We start from the raw sequence: 21,190 nt of genomic DNA on the forward strand, positions 1-21,190 counted from the left end.
AAATTTTATTCTCGAAGTTAAAAGAAAATGTATTATGAGAATATATCGTAAGTAATATTAAAAAATAAGACTTCATAAAACTATATTATTTTAATAGCAAACAATACAAGCGGCACATCAATGTACAGTTTACAAATTCCACGTATTGTTTTTATATAACAAATAAATGTACAAAATATTTTAACAATATTTTCGAACCATTTTAGGTGGCCGCGGGTTGACGTTAGTAAAAATATTCTCGTGAGTGTATATATATATATATATATAATATATATAGGAAGACATTGCAGCACTGGATTTACAGTATGTACAACACTCTCCTTTCGTTTCTTCTCAAATAAAAATAAACAAATTAATCGCGTGTGTTAACGTATGGAGAACTTGAGCACCATTTTTGTTTGACTTATTCTACAGATAAATGTTTTTTTATTTATTATTTTACCCGTTTTCTTCTTCGACCCAAGCTATAATTTTTCCATCCCAACTTGGTAAGACATCATCATCTTGAACGATCTAAAATTTAAATAATCATATAAACTATTAATTTAATATAAAATTCAATAAATATTGTGAAAATAAAGTATCAAAATATAAAAAAAAAAATATGAGCTGAATGGTGTTTCTTTCCTTTACCATTAAGCCACTTATGCTATTCTATTATTACAATAAATTGACTTATTGTATAGATATTAGGGCTTGACTATAACGATAATCAGGCTCTCTCTCCCTGCAGAGACCAGCAGGGATTTTTGGCTCAAGTTTCATATTTAAAGGGCCTCAAACACATAAATTATTTATTCAATTATATTTCTTGTATATTAAGAAGAAAAAAAAATCCTTCTTTATGTTTTAAAACTATAATACCGGTTTTAAAGCTTTATATATGCCTCGGAAAGGCAAACCACTCGGGCCTCAATATTTGAAAGGCCTTTATTATTATTATTATTATTACTACTATTATTTTATTAGATTTTATTGGGTCTATAAAGTTTATCGTTGACTCTTAAGTTAGCTATCGACTGTAGTGGAGTAATTATTATTTTCTTCTTTATAATAAGTAAAGAATTTTCAATTTATAAAGGAAAAAAATATCTAAATTTCCGGATTTTTTTTTATTTTTATTTAATGTTAAATGTTTTTATTGTTAGTCTCGATAACTGATGTGTAACTACTTTGAACGAGAGGAACGTAGATAAAAAGAGGTGGACATACGTCACACGCAAAGTGACAAATTAACAACATTTACATTATCTATTCGCTAGACAAGACACGTTACCTATTCGTTTTTTATGGCATTCCAATGTATTTAGAAAATAATGGAAATAATTTTTTTTATATGTCGGTATCTATATTTTAAACAACAGATGGCGCCACTTAATTAATTAATCTAAATTCCTACTTGGTTATTTTGAAAAAAATAACACTTTTTTATCAAAAATTTTTACGGGAAATTACTTTAAAAATACATAAAATATTTAGAATTATATTAAATAATAAAAAAATTCGAAATTTTCTGTAAGTATATATGTATATAAAACTGAAACTTACTTCCTCTTTAACAGCACCATAAATTGGATCTAACGATTTAAAATGGAAACGATATTGCCCGGGACGATCGAAAAGAGTTTTAAAATCCCTTAAAGTAATTTCACCTAACCTGAAATGGTAGAATATAAAAATCATACTTAGAAACTTTTTTTTTCTCCACAAAAAAAGGAGAAGGAAAATGTAGTGTTACCTTTTATGAATACTGCACTGAAAAGGAGTAGTCGATCTAGACATAAAATATAAAACTTTCGTAGGATGTTTCGATTCTCTATGACTTCTGTAATAAGAAGGATTCGTGGCTAAAAATAAAAAAAACAAGGTTAACATTCCTGTAAAATTTCAAACCATATAAAAGAAAAATGGCGCAAAAACTTATAAAAGTACCTCTTAATTGGGGTACTGGTTGGTGCCATGTGCTCTCGGTGAATGATTGTTCTGCAGGACTGGAAAACCCACTAGCTTCATCTATTGGAGGAATGCTAGAGGTATCACACTGTAAGATACGGTGAACAAATTAAACACAAGTATTATATTCTTAAAATTATATGTATGTATATTGTATCGTTTAATATGCTTCAACGATCTCTAATTTGGATATAAACGTACCTTAAAAGCTTCGATAGCATTTACCCTTTCGCATAACGTGGCAATACTTTGTTCGATAGTATCTAAAGTATGCTGATGCGGATCGTTGGAAGGAAAACACAAACGTAAGCTATCTATCGCTTCTCGAACTACTTGAAGTTCTTGTCTTTGCTGCAAATTAAATTGATACATGATAAAGATTATTTTGTGAAACTTAAACATGATATTACAATTATTTTACCTGTAACCTTGTGGCTACGGGTAAGGATAAACATTGCTCTAATCTGGCCACTCTTTTCTCTTGTTCTACCAACTGAATGCACATATTATTCTGTAATGAAAATAAGAAATGGATTTTTAAACTAATTTTATTATTTGTTAATCTTATAAAATACTGTAGTTAGTAAAAGTAACAGATAAATTATGAAAAGGGAGTTAATTCCAATCTTAAACATGTAAAACTTAATCAACAGCCAAATTAATTGGGCAGAAATTATATTTCTGCCCAATTAATTTGGCTGTTGATTGGTTGATTACATACAGTAACTTTTCTGGTTGTAGTATGTGAATGCAAGGTTTATGTTGATATGGAATCCTAGAAGGATCCTGTTATTTCTTTAATAAGATAACTTAGTATATTCAGCATCACCTTAATTATAGTGATTAAAAAGATACTAGTTTAGTCGTTTTGAACGTTAAAAATCCACATGTTAATAAAAATCCACAAATTTTTCCATTTTATTCTGAATGTTAACTGTAAACAGTTAACATTCAGAATAAAATGGAAAAATTTGCATATAAAACTGAAGTTTTGCTACATCTATGAATTTTAATTGCGCACAACTTGTCAATAAAACTGTTTATGCATTCTTGTTTTTAATCAATATTCATGTAATATGTTGAAATTAATTAGACTCATTTTTTTATAAAGTAAAGTAAAGAAACAAATAACTTTCTGAATAATTTATTAAATTTGTAAAAAATAAAAACACCTGTTAAATTATTTTAAATGCAAAAATTCAAGGATAATGTTAGATACAAAAAAAAAACTAATTTAAATCCATGAATAATAAATATAAATTTTATTTACCGTTATTGAGATCATATAATTTTATTACAATTAAAACAAAATTCTATTCGAATTAAAAACTTTAAAGTTATAAATAAATTTGTATTTATTTTATAAATATTAACTGCTACTCAATTAATAAGTATTTTTTAATATATAAAGTATTTATATATAATTTCTATCAAAATTAATTAAAGCATTTGAATATATCAGATTTTATAATTAGTTTCACTGTAAGTTGATTATTAAAAAGTCATACTTAAAAAATTTATTTTAAAATTTATATTTTAACAATTCTTTTAAAAATAAAATTTTCCTCAAATTTTATTTATTCATTCTAGCTAATTAAGTATCACAATAGAAGTAATTCTAGCCATTTTGAATCGAAGATAGTGGTAAAAAATTTCTAAAATTAATTACTTTAAAAATTAACATTTTATTTTAAGAAGAGTAACAATATTTAATTATCGTGAGAAGATTGATAAAGTTGGTACAAAGTTCCTCTTTGTTCGGACCATCGATAACTATCAACTGATATATAGAATTTCATTATAATTGTGTCATCGCTCCGAGAGAGTGTATAGAAAGGAGTGAAAAAAAAAAGTTTTATTTTAATAAATTCAATCTAAACTTTTAAAATTATAGAATTTGATATAAAAGATAGAAAATCCTATCAGTAAGAGTATAAAAAAAGAAGTTAATGAAAGTAAATTCTTTTCTTTATTTTATAACGTTAAAAATTATAATAAATTGTACTTTTATGAGTAATAAAAATTCTAAATTTGCAATATAAGATAATTATACACGGAGTTTTTTCCAACATTTCTTAAATTTCGCTGCCTTTAATTAAATTTCAGAAATTTTGTATCCTCCCATTACTAAGAAAATGAGATGATTTTATAATTAGTTTATAATTACAAAAATCATTCGTTTTGGTTTCTGTTATTTTGTCTTCTTGGACTAGAGACTAGAACCTTTTATATTAAAAATACTTATATTATATATTAAAATTAATAATTTTTTAAATCAAAGTCATATTTCTATAAGTTTCTCCATAGTTTAAGAAGTGCAACCTTGAACAATAATACAAAAATTATATATATATATTTTTATTACACCTTATGTTGTAGTCAACATGGAAAAAGAGAAAAATAATTATTTCTTTTCTATAGTGCACAGATCACACACAAAAAAAGAAATTTTAATTTTAGGGTAATCCTTTTATATATTTCGTATATGTGATGTTTCTTATATCTATCCACTTGAATACCAACCCCTATTGTACTGTACATATTTTTAGTTGTAATTTAAAAGATAATTATTACATTATCTCCATTTTCATGTATCTTTTAATATTCCTAATCGTTTCTCTAACTTCATAGATTAAATAAATTAAACTTCATCCAAACTTCGATTTAGCGCCGCCTCTAAAATTGGCACTAAAGCGAGTGTGGCGCGTAACGAGATCTATATGTGAATTTGAGAGTTTGAAAGTCAATTCGGTGATATCAATGTCATTTGAGATGAGAAATCTTATATTTACTAACTCACGAACACTGAAGAGTTTTCTATTTAATATTTAAAAAGAATATTTATTCTCGATAATTCACGAGGTTGGCTCTATCTAGAAAGGCGTTATATCGAAATTTGGCTGTATAAAAATGAATAAAAACTTACTTTAGCTTTTGTCGCCAGCGACAAATCTTTAAGTGCATCGCTATATTGATCCTTTTGATTATTCAATTCCAATTCTTGCCTTCCTAACTCTTCCTGTAAGGTAGCATCATTCTTTAAATTCGCACCGTCAGAAACCTTCATTAAGGGACACATTCTTAACAATAAAAATCATACCTTTAACCGCATGATTTCTCTTTCTCTTTCTTCCAACCTTTTAACAACATTCGACTGGAATTATATATATATATAAAAGAGCATTATAAATCATCTGTAGAAAATGAAAGTGGAAAATGCGAGATGAGAAAAGTAGAGGTAAAAAGCCAAGCATTGTTTTCCTATTCAAGGTCAAACTTGTCTACTTTTCGCATAATTTCCAACACGGATATAAGTTTAACTTCCAAGAACATGAACGTGTTCGGTCGAAGGTATCTTTCTAATTTTTTAACAAAACGTGTTAAAGTGCCATCGAACTTACACCGTTTCATAGCAATTGTTTATAAATATTTATTAATTAATAAATTTTAGAAAAAATTATATGTTAAAACACGTAGTTTTTCATTTCTAAATATTGAATATATTCATAAATTAACTTTTTAAAAATTTAAATGAGGATATATATTTACAGTAATTCGAGCTAACTTTTAAAATGAGATCTTTAATTTATTCATAGAAATTATAAAAATTTGTATTTAGAAATCAATTTATTTAAAAAAAATCTAATGACTTTTCGATTTTTAATGTAAATATAATTTCTTCCAATTATATATAAATTCATTTTATATAGAAACGTGCTGAAATTTACTCTGTCTATTTTTTTTTTTATGACATGCTTCCTATAGGAAATTGTCAATGAGCATTATTGTAAACTAAAACCATTAAAGAAAGCAATGGTAGCATTTCAATAAACGTGTTCAATCGTTGTATTTTTATAGTCGATTGTTTATAACTCCCTTACAAAAAAAATTTGAACAGTAAAGAGCAGGTTTTACTGTTTTACAACTTCCATATCCATAAAACGTTCCTTCCATGAGTAAAACACGATTAACAGGATAAAATGATCCTTTTATAATAACTTTTATGAGAGGAAATGCACAGACTGGTACTCAGGCGGTACAATTTCGTGTTATATACTGACTCTTATCGCTAAGATTTACTCAAAAATATAGCCTTCCCGTTTAAAATTAATGTTATACGCAATCTATCATAATTAAATTCCGATACTTGTAACAAATTTAACATAAAGATATCATCTTGTAAAATATCTTAAGAGTATAATCTGAATATCTATTTATTTAAATATAGATTAATGATTCCTTTATTTATACACATCAATTGATAACGTTAAACTTTTAACTTACGTAAATTAAGTATTATAATGGAGAAAATGTCGATAATATTCTATAAACATAATCCTATCTTTGACAAATTTAGAATTTAATAAATGTATATTTTTCAGATTAAAATCACTAAAATTCAATTAATATTTTAAGGATTTTTAAAAGATTTAATTTAGAAAATATAGGCCTATATAATTGTAAATAAAATTATATAATAAGTAAATTCGTAGTATTTAATTTATAAATTAATTCATCGATGAAGTTGATCAATTTCGCATAAAAATATATCAAATTTTATATGATATTATATTTTAAATTAATTAACTTACGCGATCTTCCGTTGACTGTACGTCATTTTCCATTTTTCTTCCGATATTTCCGGGAGAAGCATCTTTTCCATCTTGTTTATGATTCTGAATTTATATTTGAAATGTTTATATATTATATTATTGTTAATATAAATTCATATTATTTTAAGAATAAACTTTAGTACTTTAGTAGTAGCATCTCCATTCAGATGATGGAATTCGGAAGGGACAGATTCGTTTCTCATATCTGATGGACGGTGACTTCTGAGTAACTAAATGAAGAAAAAATTAAAACCCAATTGCTTAAATATATTTTTTATGTAATTTAAATTAATTTTTCATTAAATATAAATAAACGTTAGAATTTTTTCCCGATTAGTTCTATTATATCTTACAGTTTGCGGAAGAAGCAAATGAAATTGTTTAAAATAGAGAAAAGAAATTATTTTTCATTCCGCTTGCACTTACCCCACGTTTAGTACACTTGAGGAATGCCGTAAAAATGCCATCATGCGACCTATAAGTTCTTGGTGTCCCCATTCTTTGCAACTCTGCATTCAGTTGCAAAACTCAGGACGCATATGCGTTTGGTGTTAGTTCCTACAAGAGAGAAATGAAACAAGATCACCCAAGGACATTACTTGCTGCAGCTGTGTTACCATCAACCACTTGCCCCACCACTGCCTTCAATTTTATTTTTCTTTTTTGTTAACTCTCCTATACTAGTGCCTCATCATTCACAGACATAAACATGCAGAAACTAAAGAAAGAAAAATAAAATAAAAAAGGTTATAATCCTACAGACTTCTATAGCTTAAATCCCGAAAGATCGTAGAAAATTAGCAATTTTTTCTTTTTCTTTTTTTATCTGCAGCAACCCGTTTTGTCGAAGAGTCACTTGAAAAGTAACCTTGTAGAACAGAGTCCACTAAAGAGCGATATCAGTGAAGTAGTAGGCGTTTGAAAAAGTAAAGGGATAAAACTTATGTAGACTAGGACACGACACGATCTAAAGAGAATGATTAATCGGCTCGATCACCTAAAAATGCCTTAATCCGCCTTAATTAGAAGGTCTGAGTGAATTTTATATCTTGTAACTGAAGTGCTCCAAATTGTGCCACAAGCGAGCAAAGAACACGCTTAGAGATAAACGTCACGTCATAAACAATAAAGAGTTCAACTTATTCAAAATAATTCAATAAAAAAATTTCCATTCTATTAAACTAATCCTCACAACAATAGAATTAATAGAGATGATCGTTAATAACCTATAATGTAATCGATGAGGTCAAAGATCGTATTAAAACGTGACTCGGCATTCCGCTTTACTCTACTTGGACTGCTTTGCACGAGGTCACACTATTACAGTCCCACATTTTGTTCCTGTTTTTAATAGAAGGACATTATTCTGTGGGCGTTTAGGGGGGTGTCTGTCCGGGCATTTGGCCTGAAAAATTCTATATTCATAAAGCGAAGTGAATTTTATCTGACAACGCTTTTTCTAATATAGAACGGAATTTTTCCTTTCGGTTTGTAGTATTCAATGTCTCAAAAAAGCTGAATTTTCATTGCTTTTCCTTCCGGCATTTTAATTAATTATATTTTTCACACTTTTATTGATTTTAATTTATAATTCCTTCCTTAAATCAATTTTACTCATGCGTGCAAATTTTGTCATCTTGACCAGAAAAAAATCTTTTCATCGACGAATTTGTTTAGAAATATTTATCTCAAATTTTCTACACTTATAGAACTGTTTACTATTATAATAAACTCGATTAAGACGATAGAATAACAATCATAAATATAATAACTTTGCTGTGGCAGAAGTAACCCAATTGTCTACTGATCCGTTCGATTGCCTCCGAGAGATATTCATTGAATTAGTTTTTAATGCAAGGACGTTGCATAAAAAAAAAACAATCTTCGATCAGTAGAAAAAAGTCAAAAGAAACAAATAATAGGCCTCGATATTATCGTAATAAAATCTATATTGTTATAAAACTAGAGATTGCTGTACGAGCCGTGACAGTTTGCTTTTATTTATGGAACACTTTCACGAACAATGCTTCCTAAATTGACTTATCAATTGCATTGTTTTAGTAGAAACATAGTAATTTTACATAATTTCCATTTTTATAAGAAAATCCGAGGAACTACCTAATAAATTATACAGTTAAATATCTTACAAAAAAAAAAAAACAGTTGAATTGAGTTGGAGCTAACTGGCGCCGGATATTGTCATTTATAATCGAATAATATTTTAAAAAATAATAATTTAATGATGAAAAATGACTTGAATATGTTGAACAATTTCTTTTATATTTTATTTTCTGGTAATTCTAATGTTTTCTGAAGGTGTTACAGCTTTACAAATATAATTCTGAAAGCTCGATAGAAATTGTATTATTTTTTAGACTATAAGAAAACCTCTAACGCAGTTTAAAATCGAAAAAATTCGTAGATTTGCAGGAAAAATCGGAATCATTAGAGCATTTCCTTACCTCATAGCTATGTTTACGCATCGTAGTAGTTTTTATTCTATTTGTGTCAGTTCCAAACATGTACAATATTAAAAAAAACCATCAGGATTTAAATGTTTCTTCGTGGCCGGAGGTGTAAATATAAATATTAGTTATTAAGATGCGGATTTATTAATATTTTATTTATCCTAAAATTGATGTCCTAAAGGTTTTTGTCCCGGAGAAACAATTATAAAATGTGTTTAGAGATGGAATTAGTGGGAAGAGGAAAACCTCCCACCATAATTGCTCTGCGTGCCACATAAAGATTTTCGCAAAGTGCAATCTAACCGCAGTTAGTGATGAAACTTGAAATGCATAGTTAAGAAATGAGAACAAAATAATAAAGGATATTTTTTCTCAGAACTTAAAAGCATTTTTAGTTCAACAGCGATTATCTGGCATAATTTCAGTTCCTAAGAGAAGATAGTAACAAAGATAGGGAAGAAGATCAAGAAGCATACAAGACTATTTTAGTTACAACGAAGAAACTAATTATCTTGATAAATCTTCCTTCTAAATCAATCACGCATTATTACTTATAAATTTAAGTACGATTTAATTATTTATAAATTTATTGATCATCTTTATTATTTTCATCAGAATATCATAATAAATTAATGAAGACAGAGTTAACTTGATAATGATGTATTGTTGTTTATAAAATTAATTCGAAGTTAATAATAGAGTTTATATATTTTAATTTGATAAATTACGTTAGTTATAATGATTTAATAATGATATAATAAAGAATTTATTGCTTTTTTTAATGATAAACTGAATGAACAAAGTCTCGTTTGAAAGGTATTAAAGGATATAAACATAGAGGAAAGTCATAAAACCATTATTTCTAATAATGATTTTGGAAATTGTATTTAAATATACTTTACTATCATATTAGCTAATAATATAAATTTAAAAACCATTATTCTTTTTTAAATAAGCAAAGGAAAAGTCTTGAAATGTTCGATAAAACTATGTATTTTTAATGATATAAATCAATATTGTACTTCGAAAGATGTGGAATTTAAGTTGAAAACATAAAATATTGTTTCTATTGTAAAATTAATGTTTATAATTATATATACTAAGCTATTAATTTCGTACATATATTTTTCTATACGCTTATAATTAATTTGGTATTCTGGGAGCATTTATAGAAAATAATTAATTTTATTATTGCTATTATTTATATTAAAAATCAATGAATTAATATTTCTTCTTTATTTCAATTATTAAATGACCTTTTATGACTTAAAAGGGGAAATCTATTACTTCTTCATCAATATCAAAATTTAAAAAAATCAGGTAAATTAAGCGAGTATATGGAAAATAAAACGAAGAATTGAGTTATTATAATCGTTTATTTTAATTATAAACCATTTATAATTAAGAAAAATTTATTTAGTGAATTTACATTTGTTTTATTCTAACGAAACAATTTGTGGAGTTTAACTCATTGCTTTAATAAAACGTTCAAATAAATCAAAGTTTATTCAAATCAAATCAAAGATCTCTCGTAAATATTATATGATAGAAATGTGTAAAACAATTGAAAAGTTTACTATTTATTTTTTTTATATGTAATGATGTAAATTAAGTTCTTAATATCTATTTAAACATAATCAATATTTACAGATTAGATCGATAAGAAGAATTTTCGACGTTGCCATTCTGATACAAAATCGCGTACAAGAAACAGAAAAAGTATCCTTGCACTTAAAATATATTTTGAGGATTTATGCTTGTAATTCTAACAGATTCAAGGATAAATCTATATTGATTGATAAGCCAAGCCTCTCTGGGAAACCCGAATCCATCCTGCGCCCTCAAAAATTTTCGGGGTGGTCTGTCCCAGGACTCCATTTCCTCCCATCCGGCTGCCTAGGGTTTCTCATTTCCTGGTCTTTTGCTTGTTGGGATTTCGGAGAAAAAAAAGTGAACTGTTTCCCGGGATATAATTAATTATTTTTAAAATATAAAAAATATCTTGAAATCGAATGATATAATTATTATTTTTTCCTTTTTAAAAGTAATTTAATACGTTCTGCAACCTCCAAAATCATAATATTAATAATGCTGTGTAAAATATATATTAAAATTACCTTTGAATTACGTAAAAATTTATTAAAGTTTGTTGGAAACTGCTTACAAAAAATGCCTTTGAATCGAGTTAAAAATTTAAAGAAAAAATGAACTTAGATCAAACTTCTAACTTAGAAGGTAATTTTTGTTTTTTAAATAAAACATAATACAAAATATTATTGCAAATTTTTATAAGATTTTTGAAAACCAAAGATGATCAATACTCCGATCATTCAATCTGGTTATTATTTTAATAATGAAAAGTCCCGCTACAGAAAATGCCCTTTCCAATTCAATGGATGTGGGTGGAATCGTGTTTAATGCATTTAACAGAAGACAGATGTTATGTGTTTTTTCACCCGTAGCCTGGAAGATTTCTAGTTCGTTTTCGAGATTGTAGTACTGTACTTCTTTTGCTCTCGAGTATTCTTGATTTGTCTACCTCGGTTGTTTTAATAGCTGTATCAAGCTTATAGCCCGATAATTCGGCAGTTCGTTTGGCTTTAATAATCAGATTTACGAAGAAAAACTTCATACTTCGTACTCGTTTCTATTCTTGCTCAATTTGCACAATCTAACATAATGCAGTTATTGAAGCTACTGGGCATGGTTAAAAATTAAGACAGCATCGGTGCAATTATTCAAGATATTACAGGTTTTGACAAGTAAAGAATTTTTTCAGAGTCCTGTTCACAAATACGTATTGATTATTGAAAATCTGTGAGATGTCATAACGAGCAAAAATTTAAAAAACTAATAAGCAGGCTTAAAATTTATAAATACAAATGTATTCTGACAGTTTATGATTTAATTATACTTTCTATTTGCATAATTTCCTCAACCTTAACACACACACACAAAAAAAAAGAAAAACGTGAACTTTTATAGAAATTTGCGGGATTTCCCGGGATGAGAAGAATTTCCCGGGATATTTCCCAGGTTAAAAAAAACAGCCGGGATCCCGAGATCCCGTTTGAGAAACCCTACAGCTGCTCCACTGTGATCCTAGACGAACCCACGATTACTATGATTAAAAAGGTTCCCTTTAATGCTCCATACGATAGAAAAAGTCAAAATATTATTTAAAAAAACACAAATATTAAGCGATGTTATTTATTAATACTGCATTTTTGTTATTTTATTTAATATTTTCTTAATTAACTCTCTCAATAATCGATAAAAGATGATTTATTCACGTTCAAATATGTTTTAATTAAAGAAATGATAAATGAAGCATCGTTTTTTTTCCAAATGTTTCTATATTTTTTCGATGAATGTATAATTACAAAAATATAGAAAATTTTCATTATCTTCTTTAGTTTAAAAAAGTTGAATCACAATAGTTCTAAGTAAAAACGAAATCAGTAATGATTCTATTAAAGAAAAATTGTAATAATTTGTTCCTTTTCTTATAATTTAATGACTAAATCTGTGAATAATTAATTATAAACAGGTTTAAAGAGAGATATTTTTGAATTAATAAAGCGATTTTCATTTTTAGCGTATGCAAATTAAACAAATAGCCTATATATATATATATATTTTTCTTTTTTTTAGAATTTTAAATCGATTGTTTACGTATATTTTTATTATTAAAGAATTAATAAACGTGTAAAGTAAATATTCAGTAATTTTCATTACATAATTCTCACGATAACGATAAAAATTGAGGAGATAAACAACAATAAGTTACGCATTTTGAATAATACTTTTTTTTTTTTTTTTTAAGGCGAGCGTGAAATTTTGTTATTCCAAAGCATAAAGAAGGGCGGTGACATCACTCGCATCAGAATATATTCTGTTCTTATCTTCATTCGCAGTATTCGGGGGTTATACAATAATTGATCACGTAATAAAGTTATAATTTTGTTTTTGGCAAAGCTAACGAGGGAGAGATGAATGAAAAATCGGGAATTATTCTTAATGACCAACAGGTGTAACCGAGCGGGACGGAGAAGAGAATTAATCTTCGTTCTACGTTAACAGGTGTTGTCGAAATCGCTATTTACCATTCGACTAGTATTTTCATTTAATAATTATGCATAGGTAAGTTCGGGTCAGAGACGTGACCGAAGTTCGGAGACATCTCTGGCAGCAGGCTCGGGTCAGGAAGAAGCAAAAGGGAAAGATAAGATCGCTTTAAATAGAACCACTTCTATATAAACTCGTGACCCTGTCCCTACCGGCGTAGGCGACACCCAAATCCGTGGGAATGCGACCAGACAGACTCGTACCTCTCTAATTGTTTTGTTTTAAGTCGACGGTCGGCTCTTCTACTCGTTTGAAGAGGAAGCGGGGCGACATGCCCTTCCCCAAAAGGAAACTCTTTTCTAATTCTAGAAACTTAAGCCATCTGGATCTTAAAATGTAAAAGAAAATCCAATTTCTTTTACATTCTAAGATCCAGATGGCTTAGAATGTAAAATTCTAAGAGAAATGGATTATCTCTCTTATTTTACACTCATAACTTGATCCGGATATTTTCTGCATTTGCTTTACAAATTTGTAATTATTTAAGCGTATAATTTAGTGCCGTGTGTCATTCGGTGCAGAAAATTTAGTCTTTTATAATAGTTCAACGTTTATTTTAATTTAGTAGCCAGCATATTTATTATATCGCTGCTATCACGTTGGAAACCGTTATCGAAATTTGTACTTAATGGAGTTCTGATAATACGGAAATTAAGTTCGGAAATCTGTTTTAAAATTGCATTATGGTAGAAAGATCCTAAATTTCTTAAGGGGAAAATAATAAATACCGAAGTTTAAATGGAATTGATGCTTAATTAGAAACGTCAAATGAAAAATCAACTTACTTTAAATGCAGAACAACGACGCTTCTAACTCGAGTAGAAATTTAATGGAGAGGATTAAACAGTTTATCTTATCGGAGGATAAAGTATTTAATGCATTTTATACGATAGAGATTACGTCTATGATGAATTATTTGATAAGTGATATTGGTGACTAAATATTCCGTTATAAATATAACAAAAAGTAGAAATCTTTTCGGCTTTAATTACTTTTTGATACTTTAGAACTTCCTAGCTGCAATGTTAATATTCCCCTCTTGAAAACAAGTTTTAAAAAGACTAAACGACGAAGAAACTCACCTTATGCGGATATGTCACTCGATCGGTGTAGCCTTTAAATCGAAAGCGACACCGATTGTACTTTTCGAGTTGCTAGTTTTGTTCAATGAACTTCACGCTTATTAAAGTCCAAAGATTTAGACTCTGGTCGACTTAGAAACAACACGAAACACTTTATCTCCGCGCGAGATGATGTTTTTAAACGCCTTATACCTTTACGTAGAATAATCTTCGACGGAGTTATGTGTGGGCCCAGCTCGGCATTTATAAAGGTAAACCGCTTCCTAGTTATAGAGCGTGAGAAAGGAGGATGCAGATCGTGTTCTCGACACCTTCCGCACTAAAGAGTCAAATCAAAAAAGGTGCTACAACAATTATTCAATTTAGAGTAGTAAAGCGAAGAGAAGGGGTGGTCCCGAGTATTTTCTTTTATCATTTGAACACGAAAAAGAATTATTGTGGCTTTATGATACGTTGTGACATACGAAACCGGTTGTAAGACAGAATATGTATTCCAAGGTATACAGGTGGATTACGGAGGTGTTTAAAGATAGCTAGACATGTGGGAATTCTTGCTAGTGATAATCTCTACCACTCGAAAAAGATATGCGTAAGTCTCAGATTACAAAACTTATATACAATAATCACGAACTATTTAGATACTGTAACATAGGATGTTAGATAATCCATCTAATTCGCCTTCGACATCTTCGAGTTCTGAATAAAGCGTGTTACCCATAAACATTTTAAGATTATATTGATTTATCGAAAAAGTTATACTGTAGAAAAATATATTATTTATATCCTTTACATGTGTTATACGCTGGTGCTGAATTTTTTTACAAAGTTTCCAAGTATTAATGAATTCAGAACACTTATCGTCTCTAAAATTTTAGTAAGCCTGTTTCTTTAGTTTAAACATTTCAACTAGATGCAAATTAGTTTCATTGTAAAGATTTCAACGTATAAAAGGTTTTTCAATCGAAAACAATAGAAAAGTATCAAATACAATGATAAAACAAACTGTTAAAGGTGCCAGAAGGCGTGATTTAAGGTGCAAACAAAGATTAAGAACGAGAAAGGCGAAGGCGTCGTTCGTCCTACAAATAAACGATTTTTATCTACTTCATGAGACGGTCACGTGTATGAGATAAAACTAATTGGCACGAAGTTCCGAAATGCTGGGATGCGGTTTTTCTTTAATTAAGCCGATGCGACGGCGCGGCTTCTCCACACCCAGACGGGTAGATCCTCACTCTCACCTGCTCGTGTGGGCGGAAAAAATGCCTCTCGGGGTTACATGCCAAAAACGTTGACCCGTCCGTTTAGATCCGACATGATTCATCTGGTTTGGTTTCGACGTGGGTTTTGCTTCCAGAATTATTCATGAGAGAGAGAGAGAGAAAAAAAAAGAAGATTGTATTCGAAATTCTTCCATTCCAAGGTATTCGAAAGAAAATTCATGTCTTCTCTCAAAATTCTAGACATAATTTATTATGACATATGACTTGTATGGTTTTAAATCACGCAGGAATGGAATTTTTATTACTCACAAGTCAATGGAAATATATGACTTACTGGAAACAGAGTTTAGGTTTTTGTGGTAAAAAAATCAATGAAATCTTCTCGACTTTCTAGATATTTCAGGGCTTTTATAAAAAAGAATTTTCAGAAATCATTAATAAGTATTCATAATTAATCAATTGTGTTCAAATCTGTTTTCGTTTTACGAATTTCATAATTATCCTTTACGTTACATTTCAATGAGTAGCCACAAAACTATTGGCTTTGTCGGGGAGATAATACGCACATTCAGTAAAGAAGCGTGTGATGCGCCTCTTATCGTGTTTAGGATGGATAAAGGTTGTTGACACGAGGTCGATGCTGCCTTCTGCACTTACATGCTACACTAGGCATATCGCCTCGGTATTTTATCTACCAATAATAATGATAAAAGTTACCATAACGATGTTAAAAAGAAAAATTAGAGCCGTATCTACGTGTATTAACCAAATTAACTTTTGACTTCTTAATTAGAGGAAATTATGCAACTCGAAAGCCTTTCGATAAGACCATACATTTCACTTTTGTCCTTTTCTCCTCATTACGTGACGTAATTTGTTTTCTCGGGATTTGAACTCGGCCTCTTCCTGTCGTTCTTACGATCCATTATCCCTTTCTAGTGGACACTATCAGCAATTATGATCAATTTTTTACAACCAGCCTCGTAAATTCGCGTTTATAATCCATTTACTGCCTTATTGTCGAGAGAATTGGGAAGTGGCATCACCCGGGGCTTTTTATTTCTTTCGTCGTGTACTAGCATGTCATTGATAAGAGGCAATGAAAGAATGGCTCTTACCCTTCTATCTTCTCATCTCTACTTAATTACCAAAAGAAGAATAGAAGGTATCGACGTTATTTGTATATGGTACATTTCTAGTTTGTTTAAAGATCTTAATTAAAGTGAAGTCGCGATACTTTACGATGATAAAATTTTCGTGGCATCCAATTAATGTGTGAGAATATTTTTTAGTTCGGTTTTTAGTGCAATACTTTTTATATTATAATTTGGGAGTTTAATACTCGTTATTGAGAAACTTTTTTGGATAATAATGATCGATTCGATATCAGATATACAGTTTTTATGTCTCTGCAATCCACAATAGAGATAGGCTAATTGTTATTCTACTGGCATATATCAGGTCTTAAGTACTTTAGAAATGATTTTATTGGTATCAGATATCATTACGACAAATGTATAGAATAAAATTATGTTTTATATTAAAAAATTAATACGTTTTTACTCTTTAATTATAGTAAAATTATAATCAACTAGTACAAAATCGTAGCTACATAATCTATGTATGAGTCAGTTCTTTTTTTGTTTGTGAATGTTATCTTATTTTTCAAATTCATTCGAAAGATAAAAATCAGTTCTGTATATAGAGGTTATTGAGCTTTAACTATCATACTTAATTCTACAATATTTACGAATTTCAACAAATAGTTCTATTGAACCTAATGCTAATGAGATGATTAAGCTCGTAAAGCATCATCCATCAGATAATCTCTTCCTCATCTTTCACGCTTCGGAATTCATTTGAACATTAACTTGGTAAAAATAAAATTTATTAAAGATTATCTAATCTCTTTTGCCATTTAATATTTATAGTAAGTGAGTAGTAATCTTACTTTATGATAAAACTTTATTGGACTAGCAACATCGTGCGACTCGCAATGTTTATGCAATTCCATTCTGAATGGATCCCACCGAACAGGAATTTTTCTTGCTATAACAGCGTAATTATCAATCGTGTTTAAATTACATAATTAAAGTCAGCAATGCAGAAGACAGGAATAATTATTTTTTTTAAAAAAAGATATAAACTTTCTTAAATTAAATCCAAGAACTAAAAATTAGAAAAGAAAGAACACGGTCGCTTTGGTCGAGGTATGCAAAACATCAAACTCACCTGAATACAGATAGAGGGTGTTTCCGGAAGAGACGATATTAATCGAGCGAAAGGGACAGAGTTTTCGATAAAAACGAATGGAATCAATAATATAACTAAGGAACCGTTATATTTTCCTGTAGGCGATGTATTCACTGTGACTAATACTATCAGTCGAGCGAAAAGGGATCAACGACACCTTCATTCTTAAGCATACATTGCATAATTCGTATATTAAAAGTTAATGTAGTTATACTACTAAACATGACACATTTTACTACAATTTTTTACGTCTTTATACAACCAACTTTTACCTTTTGTACGTTGAAAGCGATTGGTGGAAAAGTATATTGTAAATTGGGTGATTTTTTTCTGTTATAAATTAATCAATTTGTATTAAAATGAATGTATCATATGCTAATTATAATATGCTAAAAGCTTTAGTAGCCTTAAATCTTTACTCGAAGCGTGAAATTATACATAAAATCGAATTGAGTCTACGAGAAAACCATTTCGGACAGTTAACGAGCGATAAAATAGTTAAATATGTAACAAATTGGTGTCAGGAAGAGATTAATGCTAGAATTAAAAAAAAAAAAAAAGATGTGTGAGTTTTTAATTTTAGAATCAAGTTTCCGATTTTCCTTCTTCGAGTGAAGTCTTTACACAAAGAGTTGTACTGTACGAGTACATAAAAGCTTAATAATAAGGCATACTTTGTGTGGTATTTTTCGACTTTTCTATTTACCTTTTAAAATGGAGAAATAAAAAATTCAGGGTCGTAAAAAGTTAAGTAAATTTAAATGACGTATAATAAAAGAATAAAGAGATATGACTCAATATAGTAACTTGAACATTAGTCATCTGAGTAAACACTAAAAAAATCACTTGTTATGAGTAAGGTTTGAATACTTTATGGATTTTAAATCGGTATTTCTTGAATATAAATTGTAATTTATAGAAAAGTTTAGAATATTTTTAGATTTATATTTAAAATTCTTTTGAAAAGTTGTAACAATGTATTTAATTATCATGACATACTTTATAGAATTGAGTCTTACTTTCCTATAATTAAAAAAAAGACTCAATGATAAGCTTAAAAATCCAGAATTTTATAATTGTTAAATAATTAATTTTGTTAAAAATGTTTATTTTATTTTTATTTTTTTATATAAATATTTAAACTTCAGTTCGTATGAAATCCACGCTAAATACATTTAACTGTTAATTACAAACATTAGATTAGAAATTTTAATTTAAACTTATAAAATTTGACCAAGAAACATTTAATATATCAAACTTTAAAGGCGTCACGATGCTAATTATTAATTTATATTTTCTCTAGCTTAATGTAAATTTAATAGTTCTATCTATTGTACTTGACTTAATTTACAAGGCTACACCTTTAATAGATCCTAATTTAAAAGGTAGAACATAATTGAAGTGGATACTATAGCTATATGTTCTTCTATGTTTAATAACTGCAGATTTGTAACTTGTCTTACGAGGTATTAACTTAAGTTTAAATGGCTTATCTACGAATTTATCATTCAGTTTAAATTTATATCAATCGTAATGGAATGGTGCCACAGAGAGCATAAAATTGTTTGACGAATAGATTAATTCAAAATTAAAATACACCGGGGTTCTTTACACACGAGTTTTGGCACAATTGGGTCGTATGGGTCACGAGCCCAGTGTTGTGAGACCCTATTGATATGTCATGTCGGACATTTGCATAACTTGTTCTCTTTCCCGTTACATCGCGTTCCATTCCTTCTTTGTTTTTATTCGGAGGTTAAGGTTGTTGGAGTTTTTCCTCCATTGTTAACCCCGAAAAATTAATTATAGAAATGAATAATTCGTTATTCGACTTCGTTCCGAAGACTCGATCGAATTCGAATTTTGTGCAGAATACCCAATTTAAAGGTTAATATATTTAGTTTTCCTAGTTTAATTGGCTTACTATACAGGTGGAACTTTGTCAGAACTCACCCTAAACTCTGATAGATATCCTCCAAAGTTTTTAGAAGTGTCAATCTTTTATTCTTGATATGTATAGTTTCGTTAATTCAGCATAGAAATCTAATTAAAATTAGCTCTATTGGATGCAGGGTGTGAAGTAATATATATTACAGAATAGGAAGGAAAAGTTCACAGTCCTTAAAAATAGGTGAGGATGTTATTAATGGTACAGGCCGCTTACCTTACAGTTTTTTGGTGGAAACAAAGGCGATAATTGCCCTCGAATGTTAAGTTTAATTGTGTGCGAGTTAATGAGAAGGGGGACAATCCTTCTGGCCCTCATTCGAAAACAGAATGCTTCGCCCAAATTAAAAGTAGGCTACTAACCTTAAACCTAAATATACTTAAGTTATAGGCGATTACTCTGTTCTATCGTGATGTTAATCTAAGTATTATATAATTTAATATTATATCAGTTTCTAAAAAACCTATTTTGTTATATTCAATTCAAAATGTATACTTAATTAATGAAGAAAAAGGTTATAAGTATTAAGTTAATGAGACGTTTAAGTAGGGAATGAACTCTGCAATTCGACATTGTTAATGAAGTTTTATAGAAAATATGATAAAATTAATAGATAAGTAAGGTTATAAAAGCAAAAAGTTCCCAAAACTAATTAAGAAGCAGCGACGATTATATTTTAATTCATTGCAGATAAAGTAAACCTTGTATTAAATGGCGACTCGGTAGTTACAGCTGATAACTTACATTTAAACTTTTAGTTCCTTATCTACGGTGTCATTCGTCAAATATTAAGTTACCGATATCGTAAAGCGATTGTCATAAGTAGTAATCGAATACTTGTTCTTAAGTGTTACGTTTTGTAAGGCACGTTTCCATCATAAGACGTAGGTGTGTCTCTATACGTTCTATCCACCCTTCAAACATTAACAGCAAAACGTGTAAAACTTTCAACGGCACTTACCTCCATGTCTACAAATTTTAAAAAAAGAAGTATCCACACTCGAATATTCCTCAGAAGACGAAGACGTTGGAAGCCAGATCCAGCGCCACTGTGCACCTTTACGCCATCTTAAGTCGCAACAGGTAGAAGCGGCCAGACCTGTTCTGGCAACTGTTACGCCGAGGGACAGTCTTGGTCTCACTCCGTCGACCTGTTGGCCCCTTACTGATTCGAGAGTGACGTAACAACCTACAGATCACGCTCGAGACTCGACAGGAAACTATTTTCGTGTGAGAGTGCGAGTTTTTTAAGATTCTCTTTAAATTAATTTCCAGGGTGTTTTTGAGAAAGAACTCGTAGAAACAAAGGAAAAAAAAAATAAGTGTTTAATTGAAAGAACGTATAATGGAATATCCTTATATAAAAAAAGGAGTTAAAATTGAAAATAAAAATTAACTTTATTTTCATCCTTTGCCAAATATTTTTACTTTCTTCGATTTTATTTTTGGTAGATGTTAATATAGTGAAATGAGAGTGCCCCAGAACATCTGTCTACCTTATCCGGGTAAAGTATCTCTCGTA

General features: G+C 29.2%; 2 protein-coding genes across 5 annotated transcripts in view; one reads left to right on the forward strand and one right to left on the reverse strand.

Moving 5' to 3' along the window:
- The window catches only part of Nct (Nicastrin), a 95,430-nt gene that overhangs the window by 10,023 nt on the left and 64,217 nt on the right, over nucleotides 1-21,190 (forward strand). The gene's annotated exons all lie outside the window — the stretch shown is intronic.
- LOC136984751 (dixin-like) lies at nucleotides 72-20,830 on the reverse strand. Of its 4 annotated transcripts, none has more exons than XM_067281859.1 (12): nucleotides 20,630-20,829; nucleotides 6,993-7,124; nucleotides 6,710-6,796; nucleotides 6,546-6,629; nucleotides 5,054-5,107; nucleotides 4,880-4,972; nucleotides 2,375-2,464; nucleotides 2,155-2,304; nucleotides 1,933-2,041; nucleotides 1,739-1,847; nucleotides 1,549-1,657; nucleotides 72-513 (listed from the first exon to the last, which is right to left on the reverse strand). In XM_067281859.1, the coding sequence occupies exons 2-12, from the start codon at nucleotides 7,062-7,064 to the stop codon at nucleotides 439-441; spliced, it is 1,032 nt and encodes a 343-aa protein (XP_067137960.1). In that variant the 5' UTR covers nucleotides 7,065-7,124; nucleotides 20,630-20,829; the 3' UTR covers nucleotides 72-438. The 4 variants fall into 4 exon arrangements, with proteins under 4 accessions (XP_067137960.1, XP_067137963.1, XP_067137961.1 ...); XM_067281862.1 differs by lacking the exon at nucleotides 20,630-20,829 and adding an exon at nucleotides 14,245-14,688; XM_067281860.1 differs by lacking the exon at nucleotides 20,630-20,829 and adding an exon at nucleotides 13,948-14,688.

The sequence above is a fragment of the Centruroides vittatus genome, unplaced genomic scaffold, assembly GCF_030686945.1.
Source record: "Centruroides vittatus isolate TY-2023 unplaced genomic scaffold, ASM3068694v2 contig_927, whole genome shotgun sequence".
Lineage (NCBI taxonomy): Eukaryota > Metazoa > Arthropoda > Arachnida > Scorpiones > Buthidae > Centruroides > Centruroides vittatus.

Excerpts from the sequence above, each read along its gene's own strand:
- LOC136984751 (XM_067281859.1), bottom strand. The coding sequence starts at position 7,064 with ATGGGGACACCAAGAACTTATAGGTCGCATGATGGCATTTTTACGGCA. Across the intron at positions 6,630-6,709 it reads ATGGAGATGCTACTACTAAA|AATCATAAACAAGATGGAAA; the intron begins GTACTAAAGTTT and ends ATATAAATTCAG. Across the intron at positions 514-1,548 it reads ATGGTGCTGTTAAAGAGGAA|ATCGTTCAAGATGATGATGT; the intron begins GTAAGTTTCAGT and ends TTTAAATTTTAG.